The sequence below is a fragment of the Pteropus medius genome, unplaced genomic scaffold (assembly GCF_902729225.1).
Source record: "Pteropus medius unplaced genomic scaffold, Ma_sr-lr_union100, whole genome shotgun sequence".
NCBI lineage: Eukaryota > Metazoa > Chordata > Mammalia > Chiroptera > Pteropodidae > Pteropus > Pteropus medius.
In genome coordinates, this window is record NW_024343105.1 from 1,327,871 (window position 1) to 1,354,597 (window position 26,727).

The 26,727-nt window shown below is 39.1% G+C and overlaps 1 protein-coding gene across 13 annotated transcripts in view; it reads left to right on the top strand.

Annotated features, from left to right (window-relative positions):
• Positions 1 to 623: 623 nt before the first annotated feature.
• Positions 624 to 26,727, top strand: part of REV1 (REV1 DNA directed polymerase) — an 81,924-nt gene continuing 55,820 nt past the window's right edge. For 4 of the 13 annotated variants that reach the window (XM_039867130.1, XM_039867133.1, XM_039867132.1 and 1 more), the window contains exons 1-2: positions 20,388 to 20,514; positions 20,701 to 20,820. Coding sequence is in view for 8 of the 13 variants with exons in the window: in XM_039867125.1 (XP_039723059.1) it covers positions 18,919 to 18,972; positions 20,388 to 20,514 (181 nt within the window). In the remaining 5 variants the exon portion in view is untranslated. Of the gene's footprint in view, positions 772 to 9,567; positions 10,028 to 16,460; positions 16,604 to 18,908; positions 18,973 to 20,387; positions 20,515 to 20,700; positions 20,821 to 26,727 lie in introns of those variants that run through there. The other 9 variants (XM_039867125.1, XM_039867126.1, XM_039867121.1 and 6 more) reach the window with 6 other exon arrangements.

Sequence of the window (26,727 nt, forward strand, 5' to 3'; positions counted from 1 at the left end):
TTTCTCCACTAGATGTCACTGTAAATCACTCGCTTGTGGAGGGAGACCCGTGTTTTATGAGAGCACCAGGGTTCTAAACATGGTCAGACCCTGCGCTTGTCCTTTCGGACTAGGGAGTCCGGAGCGGGGAGGGGTGGCAGGAACTCGCTGAAAGAAAGCAGCACCCAGTCCGAGGCGGAGACTCGAGCCGCAGGCGCGGGGGTCGCGAGGTGCGAGGCCGCCTGAGATTTGCAGGAGGACCCGCCACGCGTTCCTCTCGCCCACGCCGGCGAGATGGTCACGTGCCGCGGCGGCGCTGGCCCTGCGGACGACGGCGTGAGATGGGGGCGGGCTCGAGGAGGGGCGGAGCGGCCCTCGCCGAGCTCCGAAGCGCCGCGCCCGACGTTCGGGGTTGCCCCGGACTGGGAGCGAGCGAGCGCGTCCGCCGCTCCGGGGGGTGAGTGCGGGCGAGGAGGGGCCAGGCGCTCGCCGGCCGCGCGCGCGAAGCAGGACACCGCCCGCGGGGGGCGGGGCGGAGGCGGGGGCGCGCCGGCCACCGGAGGGGGCGGGGCGGGGCTGCGGCGCGCGCGCCCGCCGGAGAGGGAGGGGCGGGGCCGCCGCAGAGCGCGCCGGGCCGGCCTCCGCGAGCTTGGGGCGAGCGCGGACCGCGGCGTGACTCCTTCCCTGGGCCTTCCCCCGGCCCAAAAGGTGGTGTGCGGCAGCCGGCGCCGGGGCCCGCGAGGCCGGACGAGGTGGCCGTGCCGGGCATGGTAGTCTGGGGCAACGCGGAAGGTGAGTGACCCCCCAGCCGGCGGCGGGGTGGGGGAGGGGCGGGACCGGACGCGCGCAGCCGGGAGGCTCCGCAGAGCCGCCCGGCGGCGGCCGAACACGGACGGCTGAGGTGGGGCAGGGAGGGGAGGACGTGCCTGTCGGGCACCGAGGCGGTCCGCTGGCGGCCCGCGGCGTCCGGAGCGCGGCGGCCGCCAGGTTACGTAACGGTGACCTCCCTTCCTCCTCCGCCATGGCGCGGCCAGCCGGGCCCCTCACGCGGCGGCCCACGGAGGCGCCGCTGGACGACTGGTACCCGCGGCCCTGGCCCCTGCTTTCCTCGCGGGAGCCTCTCGGCCCCGCTCCGACCGCGCCGCAAACTCCCTCTCCTGCGACGGCGCCTTGCCAGCCATTCGGCGCCGCGCCGTTCAGTGGTCCGCGCGTGGGGTCGCTGGTTCACGGAGCAGCGCGGGTGTCGGCGGGGGAAGAGTGCGGCGTTCCCCGCCGGCCCCCCGCCGCCGTGTTTCCCTCCATTACCCTTCCACGAAGCCCCCGCCCATTGGATCCCGGAATCGGGTCGGAATATCTGAAGGCAGCTTTCATGCACTTGTTTTTCCTCGTTACTCATCTAGTTGCCTTAATATACAGGGCACCTTACCCCTACCTGTCCCTTTAACACTTCGATTCACAGTTAAAACGAGTCCTCCCTGTGTAGACGGGAAGGAGCATTTCCTTATGCAGTTCACTGCCTTTCTACCTAAACCCAGCTTGCAAAGAGATACCTTAATATATCACGCCTTATTTGACTCTCTTATTTAAAAAAAAAAAAAATGTATATGGTGTAAGTCTACTCTTTCTGTCGTTCGCGTTTCCTCAGGTCACGTACAGAGTAGAAGTAGTATTTAGGTAAAAATAATGCGGATCAGCACATACCATAAAAGGGCTTGTAACTTAAGGGCGTTATGTAAGTTACTAATTCTGTCTGGTCTCTCTGGCCTCTCTGAGACTCAGTCTTGGAGAAAAAGCCATTTCCTCCGTAGGCAGGGTAAGACACACTGTAACCTTGGTTCATCCTGTGGTGGGCACAGAAACTCATCCTTTGAGAGTACCCTCTGTCTGCTTTCCAATCTTGTCGTCTCTGCTTTCCCACATGGCCTTGTCTTAGCTGGTGCAGATGCTGCTAGCATGTTCCCTCCTTATACTTCCTATGGGAGACTCTTCAAGCACACCTCAAGTACCTCTTCCAGAATCTTCCTGCATCTATCAGGATCTCCTGTTCAATTCTTGGGCTATTTGGCACTTTCGATTACCTTTTGTCCACATCTATTTTTCTCCGATTGTCTTGTAGGTCTCCAGGGCAGAGTCTGTACCAAACTTGTCTTTCGTCACAGAACTTCTCACCTGTTTTATGGTAAACAATACACATCGAAGATATTTTTCCTAAAAAGTTGAAAATCGCTATTTTAAGGTTGATTTCTATGAGGTCTCAAGTAGAAAATAACTTTTCAAAATAATGTGTTTGAATATGTAAAACCACAAGTCACTCTATTTTTCTCACTTCCAACGTCAAAACTGAAGATTCTGTGTAAGAGGAAGAAACCCTGTCCTCACCAGGAACAACCTAGTCATTGCTAAGAAGTTAGGAAGGCTTCATGTGATACACAATAGTCCTTTTTTTAATAGCTGCTGAGGTAGAAAAGCCAGAACTTTGGAGTTATATGTAGATTTAAATTACACTTTGCCCACTATTAGCTTTGTGACCTTGGACAATTTAACTGATGTCTCTGGGTTTTTTTTCTCATTTGTAGAATGAAGATCTCATTCCCACCTTGGGTAGCTGAGGATTCAATGAGTTCTTAAATGTAAGGCATCTAGTGAGTCCCTGGTACTGGGTAATGCTCAGTAAATACATATTCCTTTTGGAATGCCTCTATTGGAATTCACAGTCTGGAACAAGTCAAGTTGTGCTGAAGACAAGGCATGAGAGGAAAGCTAATCAGAAGAGGTGATAGGTACCTTTTCTTGTCTCCAAATAAATGAATAAACCATAAACTAAAGAGCAGAGCTCTTTCTGCTCAAGAATGTATGAGTGTGTGTGGCACATGATATAGAGTATATTAAACAGGACATTTATAAGTTAAATACCTTTTAAACTTTTTTCCTCCTGTAATACTTCTTGAAACATTAACATGAATATTAAAAAGAATCTCTAATTTTCAAAGTCAAGTCAGGAATGGGGGAAGGAGGGAAGGGAGAATATAAAGTCTTTTTAGAGACATTTCATGCTTTTAGTCTCATCTAGGTGTAAACAGTATGTGAATTCTAGTCTACATTCCAGCATCTCTTCCTCATACTATGGCAACAGTGCCTTCCCTGCTGTCCCTGTTTTTACTCCCTTCCTCACTGATCCTCATATAATCAGAGTGATGTTTTTAAAGATATAAATCAGTTTTCTTGTTCAAAATCCTTATCAAGCTTCCTATAACCCTTAGAACTGAATCAGAACTCCTTACCACAGCTCATCAGGGCATTACATGGTTTGACAGCGGCCAGTTCTGACCTTAACCTCCTACCACATGACTCATCACCCTGTCCCAGTCCAATGGTCCGATTGCCATTTCTTCAACAAACCAAACTGTTCCTACTTTAGGGATGTTATGCTTGTTTTTTTAGCTGGGCCACCCCTCCTCCTGGTGGTTATCTTGCCTTTACATCTTTTGTTTGCTTTTTAAATGTCATCACCTCAGATACAACTCCCTTGATCCCTAAAATAGAAGCCAGCCTCTCCCTCCGTCATGTCTGATTTTTTCATTTTGCTTATTTTTCTCCATAGAATTTATTACTAGATGAGAATACACTATTCACTTACTTGTTTCTCCCATTAGACTTGTTTGCTCCAAGGCCTCTCCTCTACTAGAGGCTGAGGCCTGGTCTGACTTGTTTGCAGCTCTGTCCCCAATGCTTAGAATTGTGCCTGACACATAGTAGGTTCTTAGTAAAACTTGTTATATGAATGAATGGTATAGTTGATTTAACATTGGTTCCGGAGTCAGAATCCTGGCTCCTACTATTTACTGATTGTGTGCTCTCAGGCAAGTTAGTATCTTTTGGTGGGTAGGTTTCTCTATCAGATGGAGAAATAATATCTACCTCAGGATTGTGTTGAGTAATAATCGGGTTAATATATTTATTGTTTTTAAAAACCATGAAATTAGTTCAGTATTCACTTAAGATTTTGTATTTTTGTATGAGATAAAGGTCTAATCATTAAATTTTGTATACTTCTGCTGAATTTTTTGGCTATATTTATGGAACTCAAATACATTTTGTGGATGTCTAGAATGGATTAAAAAATAAACTATTGAGAATGGTGAGAAATATTTGGTTTTAATGTGTAGTGTAGGTCAGCCTTTTTAGTCTTAGATCTGTGGAAGATGCTAAGAGTGATTATCTTAACAGCTGCCCACTAGAGTGGCTTTTATATATTTCCTTTTGAAGTTCAGCTGGAGGTATGATTGTGGTGATGAAAGGACTTATTGGAGGTTGAAGACAAGAAAATCCTTGACGATCCAGTCAAAGTATGAGTCTTGTATTTCGGAAAGGCGAGGAACACATCTTCAGTGTGTTCAATTTCTGCCTTTCATTATGGATCCCTTCTGCGCCCCTCCCCCATTGCATTTTATTCTTAATTAGAGCTTTTAGTAACCCACTTGTACTTGTTTTCCCTTTCTATTCTTCATAATGTGATTTTATTTTATCTTTAGCATTTACAGAAATAGGAAAGAATTGATGGGGACAAGCAACTTAGTAATAATAGATACTTTGAGCTAATGCCCCTTTAAGTCTTAGAAATTAAAATTCCACCTGTGGTAACTGCACTTGTATAAAACCGGTTTTACTTAGTCCACTTATTTTTAGTAAAATGCCTCTTTGAAGGGACTCTGTGTTTCATTATGTTTTATTTCCAGGTCTGAACTTCCACCAATAAAATCCTAGTCTTTGGGTCTTAAACTTAAAAAAAAAAAAAAAAAAAAAATCAAAATACTGCTGCTTTGTGTAACATTTGTTCCAAAATTTCATAATAATTGTTAAATTACTAAATATTTACTGTGTGTCAGGCTCTTTGTTAAGTGCATTGTCTCACTTAATATTCACAACCATCACAGAAGGCAGGCACAGTTATAAGGAAACAGATTTAGAGATATGGTGTTACTTGGTCAGGTCACACAGGTAAGAATGAAGCCAGGATTTCGGTCTACTTCCCCCTGATTCCATAACCCAAGGTCATTACTACTTTGCTCTGTGGCACCTAAAAACAAGGTTTCTGTTTGGAAACTTGCCAGTATGTTTTATCACATTTCTGTTGTTCCTCTTTAACTACTGGCAGTTTGATCATTGTGGCCAAGTTTTATTTTTTTATTTAACCACTATTATACTTAAATGCATATGTAGTCTATAAGTGTGAGACATTTTAATAGGCTGCTGATATGTAAAATCATGCATTTTTTTCTCATTAAAAAGTCATTAAACATTAGTCCAAGTATCATGTGTTGTGGTAGGTCAGTTTTGTAAATAGTTTGAAAAGTGTTTGTATATAATGATGTGATGATGCATCAGATGTAAGAAACATGATGTCTTCAAATTTGCTTAAGGCTAAAATAATTTTCAGTAGCACATAAATAATAAAATTAATGATGTGTTTCTGCTGATTATGGAGCAATTCTTTGTTAACTCTGTTTTTAATAAAGAGGGACACACTGGTAGGATGTTTAGTTTTTTCCCCTGCTACACTATTAAACTGCCTCCTTTGTCACTTAGGGAAAGACCAATGTATGCTTCATATCTTATGTTCAAGAGGGTAGAAAATTGAGCAGTATATTCTTGTAAATTTGTGATTTAAAATCTCGATTTTTTCTTCTTTTTTTTTTCTATCATTGTTTTTAAAGTAGTAGAAAAAATTCTTGTCCTTATAGTGCAGTTAGAAATTATGCTTTCTCATGTAGGCAGGTAGCTGCCTTATGCACAGAGGATGATTTGAGAAATCCTTACAGATCAGTCTGGTGTCTTGGCTTTATGCTTGAACTAAAGGATTAATTAGGGATGGGCAGCAAAGTTGGTTATGATGTGAACCAGTAACTTAGTAACCAAAAAGTTGGTCACTTGCTTCAATCATTCCTGATCATAGCCAAGACTAAAAAGAGCTTTTTGGAGGTTTAGTCAGAAATTACCTCAATCTTAAATTTTCTAAATGCTACCATTTCTACACTCAAGATTACTAAGAATGGACTTGACTTACTATATTTTGATCATTTAGGCACTGGTCTTAATTATGTAATTGAAATTATGATTTAGGTTTCTCATTTTTTTTAAATGCTTTTTATCAAAGCTCTGAATTTTGTCTTATAATCTCTATTTCGTCATGACTGATTGGCTCTTTATTTTAAACCTTTTTAAAAATTTCAGCTGGACAATTCTGAATATTAAAAGAATTTTAACCATTTTTTATTATTTTTGAGAGCATAACCAAAGAAGTCCTTTACTTTTTGTAATGCTTCATGCCTTATAAAGTGCTTTCACTTCTCATTCAGTTCCTCTAAGAGTCCTGAGAAGAGGTGGGGCAGTATGTCCTGATTTGTAGCTGCAGTACAGTGGTGTCACCAACTACCCCAAGTTCGGGGAGGTATCCCAGGTCTAAGGGCACAGTCAGCAGGACTCTCCTCACTTCAGACACCCTCACTCCAGGCCACCTGCATGCTGACCAACTGGCTGTAAATTGGGAGTTCCCACTTCCCTCAGGTGTCATAATTTGCTAAAATGACAACTCAGGAAGATGCTGTAATTGCCGTTTTACAGTTTTATTGTGAAGGAGACAAATTGAGACTGGCCAAATCAAGAGATACATAGACAGAAGCCTGCGGAGGGTCCCATACACGAAGATTGTGTGTCCTTAGGACTTGTCATCCTCCTGCTACATTGATGTATGATGACCAACCAGGGAAACTCACCCAAGCCTTAGTGTCCAGAGTTTTTTTGGAATGTATTACACAGATGTGATTGAATTATTGGCCTTGAGGTTGGATTCAGCCTCTAGCCCTAGTCCTTTTCCAGGAGGTCAAGCTGCTGTGTGGGTTAAAGCCCCAACCCTCTGATCACATAGTGGACCTTTCTAGCATGATGTCTTCCCCATCCTGCAACTAGGGGCCCACTGGGAGTCACCTATTTATATAAAAGCTGTGGTCCTACGGACCTACCATGGTTCACAGAGATACTTCTAAGAGCTGTGAAATTCCGAGGGTTTAGAGTATCCCAGGAACCAGGGACAAAAGGCAGCCAAGTTCTTATGCAGCAGGTAGTAGCTGCATAAGTGGGAACAGATGTGCCCAACTTGTGACATTTAAGGTAACATTCTGGGACTGACTGGTATTCAGGACACATGGCCAGAGGTAGTGACTGCAAAACTAACAAAGTAGTTGAGGAAATATAAGAGAAGGCTCTGAATATCTTACTAATAAGTTCGAACCTTACTTTGTAGAAAGTTAGGAAAGGAAGGCTAAGTCTGTGTACTTAAGTGATGGGGAAAAGGGCTAGCTGGGAGACAGAGGTTCTGACTCCCGAGCTAACCTGCACTAGATCTGGCAGACGTCCTCACCTGGTGACTGTACCCACACACACATCAGATCTCAGAACTCAAGGTGGACTGGCCCACACAAAGACACACAACTAAAAACAAATCCCACTGGGAACTGCAATTCAAAAACGTGGTCGAACTCACTCTTCTAGATATGCTATCAGTTCCACCTTTCACAATCTCTCTTTTCACAAATCCTTCTATTAAGTAACTGCAAGCGAAAACAGGGAGTAGAATGTTTAAGAAACTGCCACTGCTTTGCTTCCTGGCCTCTTTCCAAACCTTGCTTCATGCCAAGAACTCCCTAGCATATACTAAAAACAACACCCCACTACTTCTTAAGATATGACATTCTAAGGAGATGCTACATTCTTTAATGTAACAGTTTATTTAGCTCTCTATACCTTAACTAATAGATTCTATTTCTGAAAAACATTCAGAGGGTTCCAGGACAATGTAATATAACCTTTATGTGACAATTACGTGACTGCAAGCAATTTACTAGTTGAAGGTTTTGATTAGATTACAAGTGACAAGATCTCTTCTGTGTGAGGCTTACTGCTGTTTTCTCTGCATTTATTGCATTTTTTCAGTGCCCCTAATGTAGGCTCCTGTATTGTAGTTTTATTATGGAAATCTTTTTTTCTCTGATAACTTTGGATCGTGGTTTATACTTACTTTACTCACCTTGAAAACTGCAAATTATAGTCAATGGACCAGCACCGGTTCGTGGCCTGTTAGGAACTGGGCTGTACTGCAGGAGATGAGCAGCGGGCGAATGAGCTAGTGAAGCTTCATGTGTATTTGCAACTGTTCTCCAGCACTAGCATCATCAGCTCAGCTCTACCTCAGATCATCAGGCATTAGATTCTCATAGGAGCACCAGTCCCTGGTGCCAAAAATGTTGGGAACCACTGTTTATATCGTACCTGTAATTGGGGGAAGAGGAAATGGGACACAGGACAGAAGAGATCTTGTCACTTGTAATCTAATCAAAACCTTCAACTAGTGAGTTGCTTGTAGTTCTGTTGTGAAATTCTTTCTACTTATTGCACTTTGTAGCAACATTTTTTTCTACTTTGGTACTGTGTCACATTATCTGTGACCTACTGTACTTGTGTCTCTTCTGAATTCCCACTCTAGATACCCTACTGGCAAAATCACAGGCCCTCCTAGTGATTCTGATGCCTGCTCAAATGTGAGAGGACCACTGCTCTGGACACAGTCCTCTCTTCTCTGAGATTATAATCTCCTTTATTCTCCAGCTAAGTTCTTTTCCTGTTACCAAGCTCTCTGGTCTTTGGAGTCCTTGATTCACTGCAGCCTTGAACTTTTCTGTGGGTAATCGTTTGGCTTTCCTGTGAGAATATACCACTCCTCCCTGGTGAGGGCCACTGCTTTTTACTTCTAGACTTTTTTTGTATCATGTCATCGCCAGAACATTCTTTTATTTTTCTTGGTAGCTTGATCCCTGGTTTTAGACATGCATGTAGGACATCCTAGTGGAAATGTTTGCTAAGTATTTGGGGCACATGGATTGGAGGTCAGGAAGTCAGAAAAATTGAGGGAAGGTGTTTGGAGACCAGTTAACTTTGCTGCATTTTGGAAAACCAGAGAAGGCAGTTCGTTGTACTTTATTAAAACAGTGTCTTTGTTTTGTTCCCTTACCTTCTGTAGAAGTCTAATTATGGGGAAGAAAATTATTAGAACGCCTCCTTCAACTTGTATTCAAATGATTGATTTTTAGTCGATCATCTTTTTGTATTTTTGTTGTTGAAAATAACCAAGGGAGAGGAAATTCTTTGTTGTATTTAGTTGTTTGGAATAGAAACTTTCCTTTTAATAAGATCATTCTCAGACTGCGACATTATAAATATTTGTTATGCATTTTCATTTTTAATATCTCCAGATGTTTTTCTTATACATCTTATTGTTTGTCTCTCTTTTTATCTCTGTGTGTGTGTGTTTTAAGTATTGACTAAATCATAATATTAAAATGCTGAAATGTACCTGTATTCTTTAGGGTATAGTCTAAGCTGCTGTAATGAGACTTCAGAACACAGTGATTCAAAAAATAATGAAGCTTCTCCTGTAATAGTAGGCATGCAGTCCACAGTGGATGAGTGACTGCCCCCCCTTTTTTAGGTCATTTAGGGTTCCAATCTCCTTCTGTTTGTTTACCTGTCCCCTAGCGTATTGTCATCGTTCTCATGGGTGAAACCAGATTACCTCTCAACTGCATTCCGGACAAAGAAGCGAACAACCTCCTTTAAGAACAAGGAACTGATCTTCCGCACATCGCTTTGCCCTTGGGTGCTCCTGATCTAACTCAGCCTAGGAGACGTGGTCTGGCTGGCAGCCCTTCTTCCTACCAGGAGGGAGCACGAGAGCCGTTTTATTACCAAAAGAAAGGGAGAATGGGTATTGGAGGGCAGTTGTCATTTTGCCACTCCACAGTGTAGAAGTTCCAAAACCATCCTCACTTCTGACACCAACTGCAAGTTTGGGGATCCTCAAGACTGCCCTCAAGTTTAGTAATTAACTAGAAGGATTCAAAACTCGCGAAAGCTGTTGTATTCATGATTACAATTTATTGCATTGTAAGGATACAGACTAAAATCAACGAAAGGAAAAGGTGCATGGGACACACAGGTGGGTTCCATGTATGGACTCAGTTGTCCCCTCCCACTGGAGTCTGGTACAGCACTCACTTACAGCAATAATGAGTGACAAGGTGCACAAAGAATTGCCAACCAGAAAAGCTCAAGGCTTAGTTAGTGTCCAGAGGTTTTATTGGAATCTGGTCATACAGCTGTGGTTGACTGCTCATGTAGTTGGCCTTTTGTCTCCAGCCCCTCAGGTAGATTGATAGTGCATGGCAGGGAAATTCCACCTTAAATCACATTGTTAGACCATCCCAGTGTCTCCTGGCTCCTAGATAAACAAAGACATTAATCAGGCAGGACATTCCAAGGGCCTAGAGATCACCTCCCAGAAACAAAGGGCAAAGGCTAGACCTCTCTGAGTAAGGTTAATCTTTTACTGTACAGCTACATCTGTGGATAGGCACATCTTGTTTTTTGGAAGTATAGACAGTTGCATAATATGTATGTTTTTCATCTTAAAAACCTTTTATACATTTTAAAAACTGCAAGAGACTAGAATGTGTCCGTTTTAACTCTATCCGCAAATGAGGGAACTGAGATCTGACTGCTTGTGACTTGCTTAAGGTCAGAGAACCGGTTAGTAACAAAATTGGTACTGTTACTTTGTCTCTACTCTCATGAACATGGACTGCTTCCGGTGGGGTTCTAGATGGAACCTATTTGTAGGACCGTATTTCCTCCTTAATTTTTCTGTCACATGGCTGCTGCTGTGTCTAATGCGGACAGATGCTTGGTTCCCCAGTGAAGATGCATCCGTTTAGTTGAATTGTATTAGGCTAGTGTTCTTCCTCACTTTTCAGCAGTTTATTGTATTGTAGCATTGTTGATTTCTCCCTTGAAGATTTTGAGACATAGTTTTGTAAAAGATAAGTGTGATTTTATACCACAAACCAGCAGTGCAGCCTTCTCAAGCATTTTATTTTGCCTTTCTGCCTTAGAAGGCATCTGTGTGCAAAATAACTAGTACTTGGCCCACCTGCTCCACAGATGTGTTGTAAAGATAAATTGATGTAAAGACCTCTTTGAAAAATAAAAGTACTATGGAAATGTGAGATATTACTAGTGATGTGTTTAAAGAATTTAATTTTAAATGTTAAAATCAATACTGAAAGGAAGGAAATATAAAGTATCAGTCAACAGGTGCATTTTTTAAAGAGATGGTGGGAATATGGGTCATTTTCTCTTTTTCGTTTCCTGTATTTTCTTAGTTTTGTACAATGAATATGTATTGCTTTTATAAATAGAGCAGGAAAAACAATTTTTTCAAAGATACACCTAGCAAGAATGACAGCACAACAAAGCAATGTATAAACACAAATCAGTAATTGGGAAGATAATAGAGAATGTCTCAAGGAAAGATGGAAAGACCGGATTCACTTCTAGAAAAGGCTTATGAATCGAAGCCTATAACTTGTTTAAAGTGCTGTGTATATTATAGCCAGTTTTATTTGGCAGATTAAAGTTCTTTGAATGCTATGTGGTTTTTTTTGTTTTGTTTTTTGTTTTGGTATTGTTGAGATGATATCTAATATAGTATAGGAATTGTTTCATTGAAGCAGAACAAAATTGGTAATAGGAAAATGTTTCAACATACCAAAGATGGAAAAACCAGGTTAAAATAAACCATCATCTTGATTTCAAATCACTAAAAGTGAGTATGTATGTGAGACTAGAGCCAGTAGTTGTGCTTCTTGGAAACTGTTAGAAGGACTTAATTCCTTCACCTGGGTGTCTGATTTTTTGTTTTAAATAGCTTGGCGAGGGTCTCTTCGAAGTCAAAACCTGACTGCAGTGTATGGGGTGGGGCTGGAAGAAGATTCTACTTCTCTGGGTTATGAAGTTCAAGAATCTCTCTTGTGCCCTTAGAACTTCAGCAGTGTGACAACTGTAGCCTTAGACAGTGATGGTCTCTGGTTGCTTTGAAACAAAACCTCAAAACCACCTGTATTATCGTACCTAAATGTCACTTAAAAATCTGTTTATCTTGTGTTAAAGCCTTTCTGTTTAAGGACAAATAAGAGCGCATTGGAGCAGGCATTGTCAACCTCATTAGCAACTGTGCCAGTGCTTCATTTACTTCGTCAATCGTAAGGACAGTACTTGGCCTCCCATTGCCCTTTCCTCCAAGAAAATCCTAGCTGCTGCCATACAGGCTTTGTGGGGAAATGGCCCCTTTCCCAGTTTTGTACTCCAGCTGAACATCTACTGGTCCTTTCCTGTAGGTTGCCAGTCAGTCTTTGTGATCCCAGCAGGCTGCAGAGTGTTTCCAGTGTCCGAAGTCTTTTTTTTTTTTTTAATTTTCTTTGCTTCTTTTTAAGTGTTTTAAAGATTTTTAATTGTGGTAAAATACCTGTAAACATAAAATATACCATTTTAATGATTTTTAAGTGTACATACAGGTTAGCAGTGTTAAGTATGTTCACTTTGTTTTGCAGCCAATCTCCAGAGCTCTTTTGTCTTGCAAAACTGAAACTCTGCCTCTTAAACAGCTCACTAGTTCCCCCTTCCCCAACCCCTGGCAACCACCACTCTGTTTTCTCTATCTATGGATTTGACTGTTCTAGGTACCTAATATATGTAGAGTCATACAGCATTTGTGTTTTTGTGACTGGCTTCTTTCACTTAGCGTGATGTCCTCGAGGTTCATCCTTGTTGCGAATCTTTCAGAATTTCCTTCTTTTTTAAGGCTGAAAATATACCATTGTATGTACATACTACATTTTGCTCATCCATTCATCCATCACTGAACACTTGGGTTGCTTCCACCTTTTGGCTGTGGTGAGCAATGCTGCTGTTAACATGGGTGAAAAATACCTCTTTTAGACCTTGTTTTCAATTCTTTTGGACATATACCCAGAAGTGGAATTATGGGATCATATGGTAATTCTATTTTTAATTTTTTAAGGAACTGCCATAATGTTTTCCATAGTGGCTACACCATTTTACATTTCCACCAGCAGTGGACGAGGGTTCCAATTTCTTCACGTCCTCTCCAATGCTAGGTATTTTCTGTTTTCTCCATAGTAGCCATCCTAATGGGTGTGAGGTGGTATCTCATTGTGGTTTCCATGTATTTTCTATAATGATTAGCGATGTTAGCCATTTGTTTATCTTTAGAGAAATGGCTATTCAGATCCTCTGTCTATTTTTAAATTGGGTTATTTGTTTTTTTTATTGTTGTAGGAGTTCTTTATATATTCTGCATACTAATCCCTTACCAGATAGATGGTTTTCACACATTTTTTCCCATTCTGTGGGTTGCTTTTTAACTTAGTTAATTGTGTCCTTTTGTTGCATAGTTTTGATTTCGATGTAGTCTAATTTATCTGTTTTTCCTTTTGTTGCTTGTGCTTTTGATGTATCTAATGAATCGTTACTGAAGCCAAAGTCATGAAGCTTTTCCCTTGTTTTCTTCTAGAAATGGAGGACTTGCCCCTTGGTGTCAGAGGCATCAGTAAAGCCCCTTTTTCAAGGATCCTTACTCGTTAGCAGAAGCAAGGTTTTGCTTTATGGCAAACTAGTTTTCAGGAATAGAGTTTTATGTCTTGATTTCACGCTACCAAGGAGCACTGTAGTCTCTAGAACCCACTGGATGATTTACACTTAATCCCACCAGTTGTGTGGTTCTTGTTAGTACCAAAAGCATGTATCATTTGCTGATCTTGTGTGTATGCTACTTTTTGGGGAGAGAGTGTCTATCATATTGCTATCTATTAATCAGCACAGAATTCTGTTGTGAATACTTGGAAAACTGTTTTAAAATACGAGAAATAAAAAGTAGATAAGAGTAAACTAAATATGCAAGGTAGAGTTTTGAATATTGAGATATTGGGATATACTGTACTTGGGACATACTACTGTTGTTACCATGCTTTATATGTAAATTCATTTTCTTTCTTCAACAAGCATCTATCGACTTCCTGTCACATACAGGGCGAGTGGCAATTCTATCTGTACAACATATTCATATTCCATTCAGAAAGGAGGTGAATTAGGTCTAACCAAAGTGAATGATGTGTGAACAGTCTTTGGTGCTGTGTACATGTCAGCGCACAGTGTGTTCTAAATCTGCTTATCGTTTACATCCATCACCTGCGTCTCCCTTTTATTTGGCCACACAGTTCAGGTTGTCAGGTAGCTTTGCTGCATGCAGGTTGGTCTGTTACTGCTCTTGGCCAGCATTACAGGTCGTTTAGTTTGCTTTATGCTCTAGGGTTGATTGGTTTTTTTCCCCCCTACTCTTCCTGCCTAAAATTTTTCCCTTAAAGTTATTTGTAGGGCTAGTATTTCCTTGATTAGTGCTCATTTGTTTTTTAGATCACATAATTTTAGAACTCATACAGAAAAGCCTGTTGGTCTTAGTAGTGCCTCGTATAGTATGGCACTTTACACACAGTCATATTCTATTGACTTCGATCTGTAGGTAGTCTAGTGTGGTGCCTCTTATACATGGGCTCTAAATTATTTCTTAGATGCTGTAATTATTTATGCCATGAAGTATAATCTATAGCTATCTACTGAACTATCTGGCATCTGTCCTCTGAAAAAAGAAAGTTACACAGTCGATGTCACGCAACAGTGACAGAGTTGATAAGTTGCTACTCCTCGTGTTCAATAAAGGCTAGATCCACAGTTAGGTTTTTACCCCTAATTTGTTGTCATAGGCCATCTCAGTCTGTATATAGATTATTTAAATGAATTTGGTAGGACAAGTTGCCTCGAATCTTTCAGGTATAAGGAAAGGGAGTCAGCATAAAGTAGACCATCAGCATTGTTATATAATCAAATTTCTGAAATTGAAGTACATTACTAAATATGGATATAGTAGTTTTAATTTTTTACATTTAGTTTCCAGAAATAGGTCTTGAGTGTGTCTTGTGTAGAGCACTAAAGGGAACTGTGAAAAGATTTCAATCTGAAATGGAACTGGAGGGTATGAAACGGAGAATCTCACGTGTGTACCCTCAGAAGAACAAACTTAAGAACTGAAAGATTGATTTCCTATAAATGCCTGATTTACAGAAGACCGAGATCCGAGATTTCTCTCCTGACCAAGAATCCCTCCCATTTTCATGCCAGTAAACCTGCTGCTTGGACTGTGGCTAGACACCCACTCCTTGCCCCTAAATACAGCTCCCTGTCCCCCCACCCCAAAACCCTCAGTGAACTCACTGTGGCTTGCTACAGTATGCAGTTCCTCTGCTATTCCCAAATAAACCCATGCAAGCTTCCTTAGTTTACCTCTTTATTTAAGTTGACAGAAGTCTACCTCTTAGAGTTACAGTTAGAGACCCGGATAATGCGGTGACTGAGACCCTGAGGTGAATGTTTACTGGTCAGCGAAACCAGTTAATGGTCAAGCCTAGACTAGAAACAGTTCCCCTTAGTCTTTTTTCATAATCCTTTGACTCACTTATGCTGTATATTATGCAACAGACTGTAACTGATTGTCATTATGGTATTTTTATTTAGTCAGTATCTTACACTGATGTACCCAGATATTTACTGTTTTCCTTGCTGTGTCTTTTCCCTGTAGTTTTGACCTTCCTTGTAGGAGAGTTTTCCTTCCACCTGAGGGACGTCCTTTAGGATTTCCTTTAGTGCAGGTTTGCTGGTGTCATTAGCTTCTGTTTTTATTTGCCTGAAATGCCTTTATTTCCTCTTTTGTAACTGAGTTTTTTCCTGGGTATAGAATTTTAAGTTAGTAATTATTTTCTTTCAGCACTGTTGTCTTCTAGCTCTGTTGGTTCTGTTGGAAAAATAGCTGTCTAATTTCTGCACCTTGGAGTATTTCGAGTGGAATTTCTCTGTTCTCTCTACTCATGACAGCTTTTAATGTTTTTTTCTGTCTTTAGTTTTCCATACTTATATATATATACATAAAGATTTCTATTTTTTCCTGCTTTGGGTTCATTGGACTTTTTGCATTTGTGGCTTGGTATCTTTAATTAGTTTTAGAATATTTTAGTCATAATTTCTCCAAATATAACTTCTTTTTTTCTCCTCATCCCCACTCCTCCTCATATTCACTTGTTAGACCTGCTCAAGTATCCTCTGTATCTCTTTCCTTCCCATATTCTCTATTCTTCTGTGCCACTGCTTTTTCTGGATACTTCTGACTTATTTTTAGCTGTTCTTTATTTGCTCTTATCTGTTCACTTGCTCTTACCTCTTTATGGTATTGTATCTTTCAATTTTAGAGTTACCATTTACTTATTTTATGTATTTTCCAATTCTTTACCAGTATTCCAGTACTTGCCTGTTATCTCCTTGAACATAGTAAGCATACTTACTTTAAAGTCTGTGTTAAGTTCAGTATCTGCAGTCCACGTACATCTATTTATTCTTTGTTTCTGTTGGTTCTAACTCATGATCTTCTTTGTGTGCCTAGTTTTTATGTGCAGGCGAGACATTATGTTTGCAGAATTGTTCATAGAAGTATGTGGAGTTCAGGGATTGTTGTCATCCTCCATTGAGGATTTACATTTGCTTCACCAGATGTTCCAAGCATTGGCTGTCCAGGATCACCTAAATCTGCTTACAGAAATCGAAATAGTCTAAGGCAAGATACATGTTCTGCAAAGCTTGGTCTGCCTACTTTCAGTTTACTTTTACTCCTAGGGTCCTCATCCCAAGTGTGCAGATTTATATCCTTGGAAGACCCTTGAAATCCAACTTCTGTTCCCTTAGCACTTTGTCAAAAACATTGCCCAGCCTCTCAGCCACTCTTTTAGAATTGCCAAATGCCCTTAGAGGGGAAAGCTGTCCCAGTTTGGCGAGGAGAGGTAGGGCATGGGTGGTGGTAGGTGTCACCTATAAATCTTGTCCCAGTAAAATTCTTCATTATTTGCTAGGCCTTCTGTGCCTTGAGGCAATTTTTTAAAAACAATGTTTTGTGTGGCTTTTCTGTTCCTCAGCAGGAAGGTGGGTCCAAATTATCTAGTTTACTATTTGTTATAGGATCTTTTGAAAAGTAGAATTTGAATGTGTAAAATGAAAAATGTTTGTTTCCTTTCCCTCTTTTTTGGGGGCATATTATTTGAATCCTTGACCAGAGTTTGTTGTACATGGCTCAAATTAGTGGAAATGATGAAATTACTATTTCAGTCTTTCATTCCTTTTATGTTTCAGAGCTTTAAACATTTGTCTGGGCTAGCTTTCTTTGGAATAGGGAAAGGATCTTTAAAATCTGTTTTATGGTTTTTTTACTTATTACAACTTTGTTTCATACTTGTCTACCCTCATTAAACCATTGATAAGGATTTTGTGTTGTCCTTTCCCAGTAAATACCCCATAGATCTTAAGTGAGGCTCTTAAATGATTGGGCAAATGAATTAAACTTTTAAAATATAGTTTGTTCTTTAATTTACTTCATTTAGCAGATTAATTGTTGTATTTAATTTTTGTGAGTGTGCATCCTTCACCTATAATGGCCTGAATTCTCAAACTCTTCACTTCTTAGAGTAGATGTATGGATTCAGTTTATATGAAATCAAGAACTATGTGTTAACACATTTCCCGGACTCCCTTAAGTCAAGGAGAGAAGTCGTGAGGGACTGGACAAAGCCTCTTGAAAAAAGCAGTAGTTATCAGAGCAAATTAAGGCAGTTCTGGGACTCATGATGAACATTTGGTAGCCATGCTCCTGCCATTGTTGAATTTCAAAACACAGGCCTTTTCTCTCCCTCAGCACCCACAACACCTGATCAAAGTGAATCACTTCGCCTCTTGTTTTCTGAGCCCATTGCCCATGCCCCTTGTCTCTGTTGGATTTCTCATTGAGTATATCTCTGCATATGTTTTAGGCACCTTTTATGAGTAAACGGAAAAATTCATAGTTAGTATAAATGTCAGCAGGGAGAAATATAGGATTTAAACGCCTATAAATCCCACAATATACCAAGAATAGAAATATTTGAAAGATAATATCTGCTGGTGTGTGTGGATAAAGTGTCATGTTTTAAGGTGTTATTCAATAACATTTTTATAAACCATATCAAAACTGACTTAGATAATGTATAAGTCTTCTCCAGTGATATATGGTAACTATTTGATATTAACCTATATATAGTTACTAGAAGAAAAATACCTAAGTGGAGATCGTGTTTGTTGATTTTGTGAAGGATAATGCAGTCACGTCTCACGATGTAGCCATTTGAGTTAGACTTAGGTTTTGATTTGAGTTGTTTTATACCTTGCTAGCCACTAAGGCAGCTGACACTTGACATGAGCTATCATTTAGTCATTTTGGTGGTTTTTATTGTACAGTTGGTCAAGTGTTGCCTTAAGGAAAATGCCATATTTACTAGTTTATTGTTAGTGATAATAGTACTGCATCACGTCCATTAGATGCATCATTTTAATTTACTTCTTTTAGGGCTTTTTGTGTAATAGGTGAATTACACTATGAATGTACTCTTATGTGTCCAGCATGTAATAGCGGAGACAGAGTTTAAGAGCCAATTTATATTGTAGGTTAGGTCATGAAGGAATATGTTTTCTTAGGTTCCGTTAACACTAATTGTTAACAAGCACAACCCATGTTTGTCTGATTTGGCGAATTTTTTTTTTTTTTTTAATGTAAGTGGGTGTTAGGATTGGTACTCAGGAATGCATAAAAGTCTTTCCTGTTAAAATTTGAAAATGGTTATAATTTAAACCCGATACTTATCTGTAGAAGTACTTCTATACTTATTTTTAGGAATAAATTTCCCTTGTGAATCAGTAGAATGATATGCTTTGGAAAAAGTTTCCTCAGTATTATACTTTTAACTTTTATCAATTGAACATTTGATTTATTTTCTCATTTTTTTAATTGACATATACATTATGTTATAAAATTGACATTTTTTTTCCCCTTAATACAGAAGCCCCACCATGAGACGAGGTGGATGGAGGAGGCGAGCTGAAAATGATGGCTGGGAAAAATGGGTGTGTTTTAAAAGAATAAAAATAATTATATTGAATTATCTAGGTATTTCTCATTCTTCTTTTAGTAAGACATTTTCTAAGTTGCAAATCACTTTAGACACCAACTCTTGAATTTTCACAATTTATTGAAAGTTCAGATTTTAACACTTAAACTTGCAAAATTTTCTCCTGAAGAAATGTTCGTGTGTATAAAATCGTATGATAATTTTATTGCAGCATTGCTAATAATACTGAAAAATTGGAAAACATTGATATCCAATAATAGGGAATTGGACAAGTAAGTTTTCCCTGTACAGTGGAACACTGTGCAACACTTAGCTTTGTATTTCTTAACATGGCAAGATGGCCTTGACTTAAAGAATGTTGTGTTATAAAGGAATATTGATATATATATGATCCTGTTTTTGTAAAACTACTATGCCTTGGGACATAGAAATAAACTTTGAAAATAATATCCCAAAATGTTAACAGTGAATGAGATCATAGCTAATTTAAATTTTCTTCTTTATATTTTCCTATGCTTTCTAGAAAAATGTTTTTGATAAGGAGCATGTAATATTTGATCAAAAACAGTGGACTCATTTCCATTTTGAAAAAAAATATATTTCACTTCTACATACCTACAGCTTTATTTTAAACATTTAATTGTTAATTCTTTATCCATAAAGATAAATTAATTCAAATCAATTAAGTTTAATTATTTCAATGTTCAGGAAAAGTGTGGTTGAATCATAGATTTATAAAGGTCTGTAGGAAAAATAATGTTTTTATATTCTTTTTGATGTTCATTTTATGGAATGAAAATTCTATAAATGAAATGAAACTACCATCAAATAGATTTATTAGATCCAGTAGTTAGCCACTGAATCATTTATTCTGTTCTTATCTACATGTATGGAGGATTGTACTAGTTTGTTGAACTGCTTCATTTTAATTGAAGTTATTATTACTTTTAAGTTTCCTATATAAAGAATATAGTGGAAGCCAGTTTAAAATATACTCTTTTGACCACTTGTCAAATTTTAATTGTTTTAAACTTTGGTGTAACTTTTGCTTGAATTTATAGATAAGAAAAATATTTCATGGCATTAAACTTCTTATACTTGACTTAACCTTTCCCCTCTTTTTAAAGTAAGTCTTATTATTATAAGAATGTGATAAAATTATTAAAAATCGAGTTGACAGAAAAGTCCTCCTTGACCTGACTGTTTTATTGTCTTCTCCTATGATTTACGTTTATAATTGTACCTTGTGTCACCATCATACCTTGGTCACTAGCACAGAATAAGGTCCTCTGTGTGTTTATTTTCAAATATAAATTACTTTTTTTTTTTTGAAATTGCTTTTTTAAAAGGTGGGGGTGGGGGAGAAAATATAACTTTTGTGATTAGTTTACCTTTTTTTTTTAATTCTAGGGTGGGTATATGGCTGCCAAGGTCCAGAAATTGGAGGAACAGTTTCGATCAGATGCTGCTTTGCAGAAGGAGGGAACGGCATCTGCGATTTTTAGTGGAGTTGCCATCTATGTCAATGGATATACAGGTCGAGTACTTTTTACTCAGTAGTAAATAGGTACCCTATTTTGGCATGTACTTTTATTGGGATCAACAGTGATTTGTTTTACATCCTGTTTTTAATTATCTTGTTTATTAAAATGATAAAAATAAAATCCTTTGCTTTAAGTATTCTTCCTTCACTTATTTTTCCATCTTTTATTGAAATATATAGTTTAAAAAGTCAAATGAGGTTAAAGTGGAAAACAGCAGGGGCCTTGCTTAAACAGCTGATTGGAAGTTCATCACACATGTGTGGGGCTTGTAAACTGTGAGCTTCAATATCCGGGATCTGGTAAGGCGACCTCACTGGTGAATCTCCCATTGTAATTATCCTTGGGTCCTTCTGAGCTGGTGGAGGAGGGGGTGGTATGTGTGTCAGATTTCCCAGAGTCTTGCTTCCAGAAGGGTATAAACCTAGCTGCCAGCTCTTTAGTTGCCAAGGGGGAAAGAAAGAGCCAGAATTCTCAGTCTAGAAATTAGAATTTCATTCAGTCTCCCTCCCTTTTTTTTCCATCCGCAATATGACTTCTCTGCCTCTGCTATGCCTGTTGTCATTGAGTCCAGTATCTGGAAGGGACAGGATAGTCGGTCTTCTTCATGAGTGGGAGAGGAGGTCCCTAATCTGTGTCTTACACAGAATTTCAACCATGAACTTCTTGTTTCATGACGTGTCTGCATGCCCACTTTTGGAGGTGCCTCTATTTCTTAAATCTCTCTTGTTTTCACTGGCACCAAGCAGCCTCTCCAAGGCTTCGACATAGCCAGCTCAGATTTTATCTTTTTCTCATCTGCAGAGTCAGTCATGACTTGCCTATTGGCCATCAGATTTTACTGCTTAAGTTTCTCTTCATTCTCTTTAGGATTTCTCTCCTCTTAAGGTCATGTTAGTGTATTATTTTTTGAAGCAAATGGCTATAAATATTTGTGTCATTCTGTTATATTTTTCCCTCTCCACTTCTCAGTTGGCTGATACCTGCTTATCTTTAAGGTCTCTGTTAATATATCACTTCCCTTTGATCAGTTGTCTTTCTACTGGTGTAACTGACTTCCCATACTTGTATTTATCTGCATCTTGGTATTTATACGATCTTACTGTAGTTGCCTGTTAGACAAGAGCAAGAGCTATGTTTTCATATTTCCATTGCTATTGTATCCTTGATTCTTCTACAGTGACTAGGTGTAACCCACACAGGAAATATTTGTTAAATTAAAGTTGAGTTTTAGTTACCTGATACATTTGCCTGGTTGAGTTTTATCGGGCATCACTGACAGCGAATTTAGCCTAAGACTGTTATCTCAGAATGAACTGCAACTTTGGGAAGAGTCATGTGCAACTCTTCTGTTGGGTATCCTGGAGCAGTCATGCTCCACAGACCTGCCTGAGATGCAGTATGAAAGACCCTAACACAAAGAAATAAACATTGCTCGTCACATTAGCTGGTTATGGAAGTTCCCAGTTCACAAGGGCACCCTTATTCACATAAGAGGAAGAAAAAGAGATCCTTTGAGGGAGAAAAAATGAGTATGGTAGTAATCACTATCATGGTTGAGAATTTGGAAATCTAATTCTACTTTTATCGCTAATTTCTGTATTCAAAGACTTTTTTTTTCTCTTTTAACCTATTTTATTTGGACCCATTATTAGCCCTATCCCTTTCCTTAGGATAAGGATAATGATATTAATTTTTACTCTTATTATTATCAGGATTACATTATAATTCTACAAGTGAAGTTCCACTATGTAGAATTTCATAAGGACATGCAAATTATGGAGAGTTTTTTTGAAAAATTTTCTGTTTTAGTGAACACTTAGCAACTTTATAGACAAAACAGAATCAACCTCTGTGTAATGAATTAGCAAGTGGAGAAAAGTGCTTTAAATGCAGTAAGACAAGTAGGGAATGCTGTTTTATTGTTATTTCTTAATATGTTCCTCTCAGGCTTTAACTAATATTCCAAGTTTTCTTGATTCTTTTAAAGCTCCCACTTCTGCCATCTGAACTTCTTTCTCTTTGATAACCTCTCATTCCTTCTAACCCGGTTAGCATTGAACTTGTGCTCAGAGATAAGATCCTCCCCACTCCCCTTTTGGATACTCTGCCTCTGTCAACCTATTTTCTCTTTTTTTTCCCCCTCCAAAAGCATCTTTTTCCTGCTAAGATAAACTTCTTTGCCTTCTATTCTTTTTTTTATTTAAAAACTTTTTTGATGTAATTGTAGAATCACATGCAATTGTAAGAAATGATCCAAAGAGCTCACCAACCTTTTGCCCAGTGTCTCCCAATGGTAACATCTCACAAACTGTAGTACTGTATCAGCTAGGGAATTGACATCAGTACAGTTGAAATACTGGGCATTTCCACAGCACAAGGATCTTTGTGCTGCCCTTCATAGCCACACCTGCTTCCCTTCTGCTCTCAGCCCCTCTTATCCCTGGCAGTGATTGATCTGGGCTCCACTTCTATATTTTTTCATTTCAAGAATGTTACATAAATAGAAGAGCATGGTATATAACCTTTTGGGACTGGCTTTTTTTTTAACTCAGCATAATACTCTGGAGATTCATCCAAGTTGTATGTGTCAGTAGTTTTTTTCCTTTTTATTGCTGAGTTGTATTATTCCATTGTATGGGTGTTTCACAGTTTGTTAACCACTCACTTAAGAACATCTGGGTTTTTTCCTGGTTTTAACTGAATATTTGTATACATAAGAGTGCATATGGGTCATATGGTGGTCACATGTTTAACTTTTTTAAGAAACTGCCAAACTGTTTCTCAAGTTATACTATTTGACGTTCTCACTAGCAATATGTGAGTGATCTGGTTTCTCTGCATCCCTGTCAATATTTAGTGTATTTTAAACATTTAGTAACTGTGTAGTGATACCTTATTGTGGTTTTATTTTCTGTAACAGTTGCCAAGCATCCTCATCAGCATTTTTGTTTCGTGTTTTAATTAATTTAGGTATTCTAACATGTATAGTACTATCTCATTGCAGTTTTAATGTTCATTTGCTTGATGACTAATGATATTGAACATCTTTTCATGTGTTTGCCACTTGTATAACCTCTTCAGTGAAATGTCTGTACATGTCTTTTGCCCACTTTCTAATTGGGCTGTTCGTTTTTTTTTTTACTGTTGAGTTTTTAGAGTTCTTTATGTATTCCAAGTACTATTTCTTTGTCAGATATTTGATTTGCAAATATTTTTCCCAGTCTATAGTTTGTCTTTTAACCTCTTCACATGGTCTTTTGTACAGCGCAAGTTTTTAGTTTTGTTGAGGTCCTATTTGTCCATCTTTCCTTTCATAGATTGTGTTTTCACATCAAAAGTCTGCATAGCACTAGATCAGAAAGATTTTTTTCTTGTAAAAATTTTATAGTTTTATGTTTTATATTTAAGTACATGATCCATTTTGAGTTAATTTTTGTGTGTGTGTGGCCTATGGATGTCTAGTTGGTGTAGCACCATTGGTTGAAAAAGCTGTCTCTTCCTTCATTGATTACTTTCGCACTTCTGTCAAAAATCAGTAGGACGTGTTTGGGTGGGTCTGTTTCACAAAATAGACACAGACAAAATAGAACTTGCTGGGATTTTGATAGGAATCATATTAAACCTAGATCAATTCAGAGAGAACTGACATCTTTACTGTGTTGAGTTTTCTAATTTATGGACCTTCCATCCCATTTTACTCTAGTTGATTGAACAAATATATTTTGTACACTGCTTGTGTGTTAGGAACTGTGTTTGAACAGAGTTGGCAGTTGACGAAGAATGTTGATTTTGTTAGACCAGACCAGAGAGATGTGGGCGGCAACATAGCAGAGCAGTCAGTAATTGCTTTCCAGAGTTAGCGTGTCCTTCGTAGAGAAACTGCCTTAATTAGCTGGGTCTTAGATAAATAGGGTTTTCTAGATGAAACTGGGTAAAGGCATTCTTGTCCTAATTGTAACCTACATTTGCACCTTAACATTCTCTAATTTTGGTCAACAGGCTTATCTGATAATTTAGGTTTGTCTTTGTACTTTTAGTTCCTGTGCTTCTGTTTGTGCTTTTGCCTCTGATGAAAAGTTCCTTCCCTCATTTCTGTGAACTGGAATTATATTCATCCATTAAGGTCCAGGTTAAATTAGATTGTGCCTCCTTCCCTGTCTGAGCCATTCCATAATTTTTAAATTTCATAGCATTTTTGCCAGAAACATTTATTTTGACATCCAAGCTTTGTATTGGCAGGTCTTACTTCGATATTTAGTTTTTTGAGGTCAGAAAGCCCATTGCATGTAGTAGCCCCCAGCCAAACATGGATCAGACAATACCATGAGACCTTAAATTTGCTGTTCCTTCTGCCTTCCCCAAGTCTTCATCATTCAGCTCTCTGCTCATATGTTGCCTCCTCCCAAAGATTTTCCTTGACCATCTCATCTGAAATAGGTGTGTGGTGCCCTTCAGATGCTTTCTAACCCCTATCCAGCTTTATTTCTCTTTATAGAATTTATTTGTATCTGAAATGGTATTATTTATCTGGCTTATGTTCTGTCTGCCCAGTGAAGTAGAAGTTCCGTGGAGCACAGATATAAGTCTTGTCATTGCTGCATTCCAAGGGCCTTGAACCTTGCCTGGTATTCACATTGTAAGATGCTCAATAAATGTTAGGTGAATGAATGAGTAATAGTTTTCATTCATTAGAATGGATAGACATACATCAGAATGTAAAAATATTTTAAATAAAAATATTAACATTATTATTTGTATGCTAATTAAACTTAGTCTTCCTGAATCTATAGTTTTTAATTAAGAAATGAGCCACATTCTAGGCTTACTGAATTGTAATCTCTAGGAGGTAGGTCCTGGGCATGTGTATGTGGGTGGAAGGCTCCCCAGGTAAGCTAGTGCTTCAATCTAGTGAAATGTAATTACTCTCTTCTGTGGAGTGGGGTTGGGACAGTCGATAAAGAAAGAGGCATTCTGGTTGTTTTGTACTGTTTTCAGTATGTGGGTAGAAGACCAGGCCCAGTGACTTTGGCACTGCTGATGTGGATGAAAAAGCAGGTGGATGGGCAGATACTTGGGCATGATTTGCAGAATGGACAAAGGACCATGCAAGTGTAATAGATTTACATTCCACGTAACCTTATATTCATGTTTTCTGAGCATGTGAATGTGGCAAGTTAGGAAAATAGTACATTTAATGCTGACAAATTAATTTTTTCGGAAACAGATGCCTTCTGGGAATTATTTTCTATAGATATAAACATGTCCCCTTCAATTCCTGTGAAATTCTGATCTTTTAACTCAGGGATGTAGGAATTTAACCTCCAACTTGGGAGAGTTACTGTATTAACTTGTGCCACCCACTGTAATTTTGCCAGTGTCTAGTACATATTTGTTCCTGTTAGGTATTCAAAAATATGTCCTGTAGGGCTTTGAAACTTTCTCATTTTTGTTTTATTCTGGCTTTTGGTTAAGTGTGGTAAGTCTGAGGCAGGCAGGGAAGAAAGGCATCCAGAGGAAGCGTGGCTGTTGCAGGAAGAGCAGTGGGTAGAGGTCAGAAGATAGGCAGCACAAGCGCCCGTGGTTATGGACAGGTCGCCTGATTTTCTCTAATTCCTCATCAGTCACTATGGTATATTATCTTTTCTGATTTATAGGATTGTGAGACTCAAATGAAATAACGAAGGATATTACTGCTGTAGGACCAAAGAAGGGACAAGCAGCCATTTGGCTGGCTTCTTTCTGCCATGTATGTAGTATAGCTAACATTTAATCAAGCTCATTGGATATGTGGAATGAAATGGTGACAAAATGAATGTTTTCTCAATAGAAATATATCAAGGAAAGCTTTTGTACAAGGTTTAAAACTTGTTTATAGACGTTGTTCTAACCAGATGAGCAAAACTCGATATGTAAACCATGCCGGAGATGTGGACCGGTCTTCACGTGGCTCTTCTGGTGTAACATGATGGCATTTGCTCTGCTGCAGTTCACTTGCAAAGCTTCAAGCCTAAAGAGAGTGTGTCCTGTGTTTGATATGTACCTTTTAATTTTACTGTGTTCCATTGTCTGTTACTGTGAACCCTGAAATTTTGTTGCATGCAGAATATCCTCAAAGAATGTTCTATGAAATTCACAGTAGGAGTAGTGTAGAATACAGTTTTATTTTAAATTTCATTCAGAAGATACTTAATATCTTAGAGTGCCTT